Raw genomic sequence first — 6,000 nt, forward strand, 5'->3', positions numbered from 1 at the left:
TCTCCCTCTTTCTCTGCCTCCCTCTCTCTCTGCCTGCCTCTCTGCCTACTTGTGACCTCTCACTCTGTCAAATAAATAAATAAAATATTAAAAAAAAAAAAAAAAGATTTCAAAATACCTTTATCTGCCGTCTTACTTCATCTTACCTGGAACCCTGTGGGAAGCAGGTGGAAAAACGTAAGGTTAGTGTTAACTCTTTTTTATAGATGAGATCGAGACCCAGAGCAGTTAAATAACGTGCTCAACATCATACAGATTGGTGGGAGAACAGCCATAGACTAGAATCCAGATCATTCAGGTTAACAAAGTATATTTTATCTCACTGTTCCCCTTCTCGTGCAAAAATGTAGCTGCATTATCCTGGAAGTCCTAAAAGGCACACTATGGATTACAGTTTAGCCTCTCCCTTCCAAGTATTGTTTATTTTCATGCAGATACTGCAAAAGGCTTTCGTTTGGGGTTGGTTTTCAGTTTATAGTTAACACTCTTGTTTCAGCCCCCAGAGAATAATGTGTGCAGTGAGAGTTGTAAGGGGAAGAATAAATAGGCTTGGCTGGAATAATGTCTGCAAGGAAAAGCTTTAAGAGGGGCACCTGGCGGGCTCAGTCGGTGGAGCATGCGACTCTTGATCTCTGGGTTATAGGTTCAAGTCCCATATTGTGTGTAGAGATTACTTAAAAATAAAATCTTTAGGGGCACCTGGTTGGCTCAGTAGCATGCATTTCTTGTCTTGGGCTTGTGAGTTTGAGCCCCATGTTGGATAGAGAGATTATTTAAAAATTAAAAAATCTTTATTTATTTTTTTTTTAAAATATTTTATTTATTAATTTGACAGAGAGAGATCACAAGTAGATAGAGAGGCAGGCAGAGAGAGAGAGAGGGAAGCAGGCTCTCTGCAGAGCAGAGAGCCCGATGCGGGACTCGATCCCAGGACCCTGAGATCATGACCTGAGCTGAAGGCAGCGGCTTAACCCACTGAGCCACCCAGGCGCCCCAAAAAATTAAAAAATCTTTAAAAAATTAAAAATTTGGGGGCACCTGGGTGGCTCAGTGGGTTAAAGCCTCTGCCTTCAGCTCAGGTCATGATCCCAAGGTCCTGGGATTGAGCCCCACATCTGGCTCTCTGCTCAGCAGGGAGCCTGCTTCCTCCTCTCTCTCTCTCTCTCTCTCTGCCTGCCTTTCTGCCTACTTGTGATCTCTGTCAAGTAAATAAATAAAATATTTTTTAAAAAAATTAAAAATTTGGAGTATCTGGGTGGCGCAGTTGTTAAGCGTCTGCCTTCGGCTCAGGTCATGATCCCAGTGTCCTGAGATTGAGCCCCGAGTTTGGCTCCCTGCTCAGCGGGAACCAGCTTATCCCTCTCCCACTCCCCCTGCTTGTGTTCCCTCTCTCACTGTGTCTCTCTCTATCAAATAAATAAATCTTTTAAAATATGTAATTTAAAAATTAAATGAAATCTCTTTTTAAAGTAAGCTCCATGCCCAAAATGGAGTCCAATGCAGAGCCCGAACTTAACAGCCCTGAGATTTAAGACCTGACCTGAACTGAGATCAAGAGTCTAATGTTTAACCAACTGAGCCACCCAGGCACCCCTAAAAAAAAAAAAAATTAAAAAAAAAAAAAAAAAAAGGCTTCATGAGATTTTGGTTACATTATAGGAGTAGCTTTCATGCCTAATAAGGAAATAGTGATTCCATAGATATTATTGAGCCCCTCTGATGTGCCAAGAGACATCTTTGTATCCCATGCACTTATTTGATCCACAGATGCAATATCAGATAAAGACCTCTTGCACCCTAGTGGTTTTAGGTCAGATAGGAAGAAGTCCTTTTTAATATAATGATTTGTAAATAGCAGATTACCCTGTTTCAGTATAGGTTGCAAACATACTGAAAGAGTTTAGAGCTAGGGAAGATGACTCCACAATGAGTCTAGGGGAGGGAGGTTCTGGGTACACTTAGGGTCTTAGGCCAGAGGCATCTTAGGCATCATCAGGCCTCTGGCACTTCTCTGAGGCTTATGGAAGGGTTCCTGTTAGTGTCTGAATGGGCATTGTGCCACCAGGGTTCTCAGGCTTTCACATGAACTATTCCTGCCATAAACACCTGGGAAAGGCACTGTCTAGTATTTGGAGGTGCCATGGGACCTCAGTGCTAGAGAAATACATGTTAGCAGATTGTCACTGTGTGCTCTCCCTACTCATTGCCCTTTACTTTTGTCTCTCTCAGGGATCCGGTCAGTGAGCTTTTATGAGCACATCATCACTGTGGGTACAGGGCAGGGTTCCCTGCTATTCTATGACATCCGAGCTCAGAGATTCCTGGAAGAGAGGCTCTCAGCTTGTTATGGGTCGAAGCCCAGACTAGCAGGGGAGAATCTGAAACTGACCACTGGCAAAGGCTGGCTGGTGAGTAAGCCCCTCTCTGACATGGTTACTGAACAGTGACAGAAAAATTGCCTTCAGTCTACTCACCTCTTCCCACCCCCACCGATACATCAGCCACCCACATACTTTTTTCGATGGTAAGAGGCACTCCTTAGAGCAGAGAAAGGCACTCCCCCTTGATTTTGCTTCTCCGTCTACATGTCCATGGGAAAACCAAAGCCCGGTAAGATAAGCTAGTTGACTCGGGATTCCCCCTAGGTGATAATAGATCCGGAAGGGGAAGGACACCCCCACTGTGGCGGCCACTGAATTACTAAAGAGTTTGGTTCCGACTGTCCTGAGACTTTAGGTTGGTATAGCAGTTGTTCAGCCTGTTCCTGCCTGATGTTCATTTGGGAACATCAGGCTCCATTTCCCATGAGCACCAATCACAGTCTTCTGACATCAGGTTAAATGCAGGACCCTCTTTTAAGACCAGAAGGCATTCCTGTCCCCTTTCTGCCCTCTCCTCTGCCTCATGGCCTAGAGCTGCTAACAGAGTCTTGTTTTCTTCCCATAGAATCATGATGAAACCTGGAGGAATTACTTTTCGGACATTGATTTCTTCCCCAATGCTGTTTACACCCACTGCTACGATTCGTCCGGAACGAAACTCTTTGTGGCAGGAGGACCCCTCCCTTCAGGGCTCCATGGAAACTATGCTGGGCTCTGGAGTTAATGACAACTAACTCTCTCCCAAAATGCAGAGATTTACACTAACTTCCATCCTTAGTTTTCTTGTTTCTTTTTATTTTCTTCCAGTTGTGTGAGGCCCTCGTGTTAGTGGGAACAGGATAGTTTGCCTATGGTTTAGGCACTTGACAGGAAGCTCTGTACAGAAATCCGAAGCCTTTTTTGTTGTTGGTTTTTTTCTTCTGCTTTTGGTAATCAGAATTTTACTGTCTTTTTTCTTTCTGGCTTCTCAACCAAACACTGTTAATTCTTATTTTTTCCTTAAGTGACACACACTCTTCCCTTTTGGTTCTTTAGGCTGGCGTACTCATTCTCACCCTTACTTCACTCTTGAGAGGTAGGGCTCCTTTATAATTATGTGGTTGCTGTCAGACTTTCTGTGAAAGTTTGGGGGCTGTGCGTATGTGTCTGTTGTGTGTGTGTCTGTGTGTGTGTGTGAGAGAGAACTTGGATGCCTGCAAACACTGTGTGTCACTGAAAGTACCCGGAGTAAGAATTACTTGTAATTAAAATATTTATAAAAAAAAAAACAACCAACTTTATTCACAGAGTCAGCTTTGGGACTAGTCTTTATCTTGTTTTGTAAAAGTCTAACAGCACTGATTATAGGAATTAAAAGCAGAAAAGCAATCACCACCAGGAAAACCCTTTGAGTTAGATTGCAGGCTTCCTAGTGACGCTCATCCCAGGACTCCAGAGTGATCTGTCCCCTACCTAACTTCCCACCTTGGTGTTGCCCAGGTGAGAATACTTCTGTGTGTCTTTTCCATTTTAACTTCCCATCTGCTTAGCCAGTGGCCACTCCCCTAAGATATCAGGGTTTCTATCTGGATGAAGTTCTGGAGGCTGCAGAAGGCTTGGTAGAACTTGGTAAAGAGAATCCCCATCCCAGTCTTCCTTTTCCTTCTTCAAACAAGACCTGATCTGGTATCTCAGGGGCCTGGAGCAGGGAGCCTTAAGTCTGCTAACATTCACATACTCAAGTCCCCTTGGCTTTGGGGAGAAACTTCTCCTTTGCCTTTCTTCTAATCTCCCCAATGGGTTTTGCTTTGCTTTTCTAAATTGGGTTCAGTCCAGGAGGGTGGGGATAAGCAGGGGGTCTATCTGTGTGTAGGGAGTCCTTCATGTGTGGAATGTTCATTTTCTTATTACAGTGGGGCTGGGGTTGAAGCCACCTCTCCCTCTCTGTTGGCTCAGCCCTGGGATGGTGGTGGGTGGCCTATAGCCAGCAACATTGTGCATGTAAAAGCATTGATGTGACTAGTAATTTGTTCCTCCCTTGAACTGTGTTTAGTCAGGTTTTGAAACTTGCAGGCAACTGACTGACCCTGATGTCCAGTTATTCCTTGCTTTTTAGGCATCATGTTGCAGATAGCAGCTGTTCCCACCCACATATTCCTCCTCCATTCTAAGCACATACTCTGCTTCTGTCAGCAGCCTATCCTGGGGAAAGGAAAAGTCATATTTATTCCTGCACTCTAGTTTCTAAATTGTTCTCCCAGTTATCCCCCTCTGCTCTGGGTTTTTTAAGTGGGGAGATTGAAAAAAAGAGTGCCTTCTCCTTGATAATGGGGGCTGGTGGGGGAGACAGCAAGTCCACCCTATCTTGGTGATACACCAGGTGCACACCACAGGTTCTAGAATTCTCATCTAACCTAGAGAAATAGGTGCTATAAACAGGGAATTAAGTAAAATGCTGGATACTATAGATCTTTTAATTATCTTAATTCTTTTTCTATTAAACTACAGTCTGTAGATTTCTTAGTTCTCACAGAACTTCTATCATTTTAAACCAACTTCTATATTAAAAAAAAAAAAAAGATCTTAAGTAGAATGTTTTGTACTGTTGCCAGACCCTCTTCTGTGATGGGTAATATGTTTGATTGTTTGAGATTTTGTTTTTAAAAATGTAGCACTTGACTTTTTGCCAAGTAAAAAAAAATAAATATTATTCCAGTTGCAGAGTGGTTTGAGTGAGCATGTATAGCCAAGGGACAGCAAGAAAAAAGATCCCAAATGATGGTTGGAGGTTTACCTTGGCGGGCTAGGATTGGTTGGAGCAGAAGAGCAACAAGAGTTCCCTCACCGTTAAAGATGGACAGGTCAAGTGCAAACACACAGATACTAACACCTGCTTGCTTCTGGTCCCCAGCCCTGGTCCAAGATCAGTTGCTCTGGGGACCAGTGGAAGATGAATATGCCCAGGCTGAAGATGAGCAAGAAGGCTGCTAGTCCTTGCTCTGAATGACTGGATTTGAGCAAGGTGAGCAGCTCCTCTCACACAAAAGGGTTGGTGATAGGTTCTATCTGCTTCAGTGGAGGGTTCCCTGGGAATGACTAAAAGTGGCTGCACGGTGCCCAGGGAATTGGATATCATTTTTTTAAGTTGGTATCACAGCTCCTAGCTGCCCTTTATAAGAGGAGGAAACAGTGACCATAGTGAATGATGCTCTTCTCAGAGCTTGTTTGGGGCTGTAGCTGAGAGAAAGGCAGACTGCTGAATCATACCACCTTCCTCAGCTGATTCTGGAAGACCCATCAGGACTGGGCCACAGAACCTGGCAAGGCAGTAGATTCCTCTGTCACATGGTACTTGTTCCTTTTTAGGCAAGCTAGATAGAGCTGCCCTTTGCACCGGCCTTGGAGGCTGACTAGTTCAGAGTGATTCATGCAGGAATCTGCCTGTATGATCAAAGGCCATAAAACAGGAAGGGGGAAGTAATTAAGCGATCAAGAGGGCTTCCTAGAGGAGGAGAGCCTTTCCCAAAATGAGATTTTTAGAATACCCAATCCATAGTATAGTGATGGGGTATTTGCAGAATGTGCCATGGTCAGGTTATTCCTGGGAAATGCAGATTTAAACAAAGACATGCTGCTTTAT

General features: G+C 44.0%; 1 protein-coding gene across 2 annotated transcripts in view; it reads left to right on the forward strand.

The window, feature by feature from the left end:
- Nucleotides 1-5,081, forward strand: part of DCAF12 (DDB1 and CUL4 associated factor 12) — a 28,499-nt gene extending 23,418 nt beyond the window's left edge. For both annotated transcript variants that reach the window (XM_046023084.1, XM_046023085.1), the window contains exons 8-9: nt 2,230-2,408; nt 2,947-5,081. In XM_046023084.1, the coding sequence (XP_045879040.1) occupies nt 2,230-2,408; nt 2,947-3,105 (338 nt within the window). In that variant the 3' untranslated portion in view covers nt 3,106-5,081. The remainder of the gene's footprint in view (nt 1-2,229; nt 2,409-2,946) is intronic.
- The last annotated feature ends 919 nt before the right edge of the window (nt 5,082-6,000 follow it).

Source organism: Meles meles, chromosome 11 (genome assembly GCF_922984935.1).
Source record: "Meles meles chromosome 11, mMelMel3.1 paternal haplotype, whole genome shotgun sequence".
NCBI classification, from domain to species: domain Eukaryota; kingdom Metazoa; phylum Chordata; class Mammalia; order Carnivora; family Mustelidae; genus Meles; species Meles meles.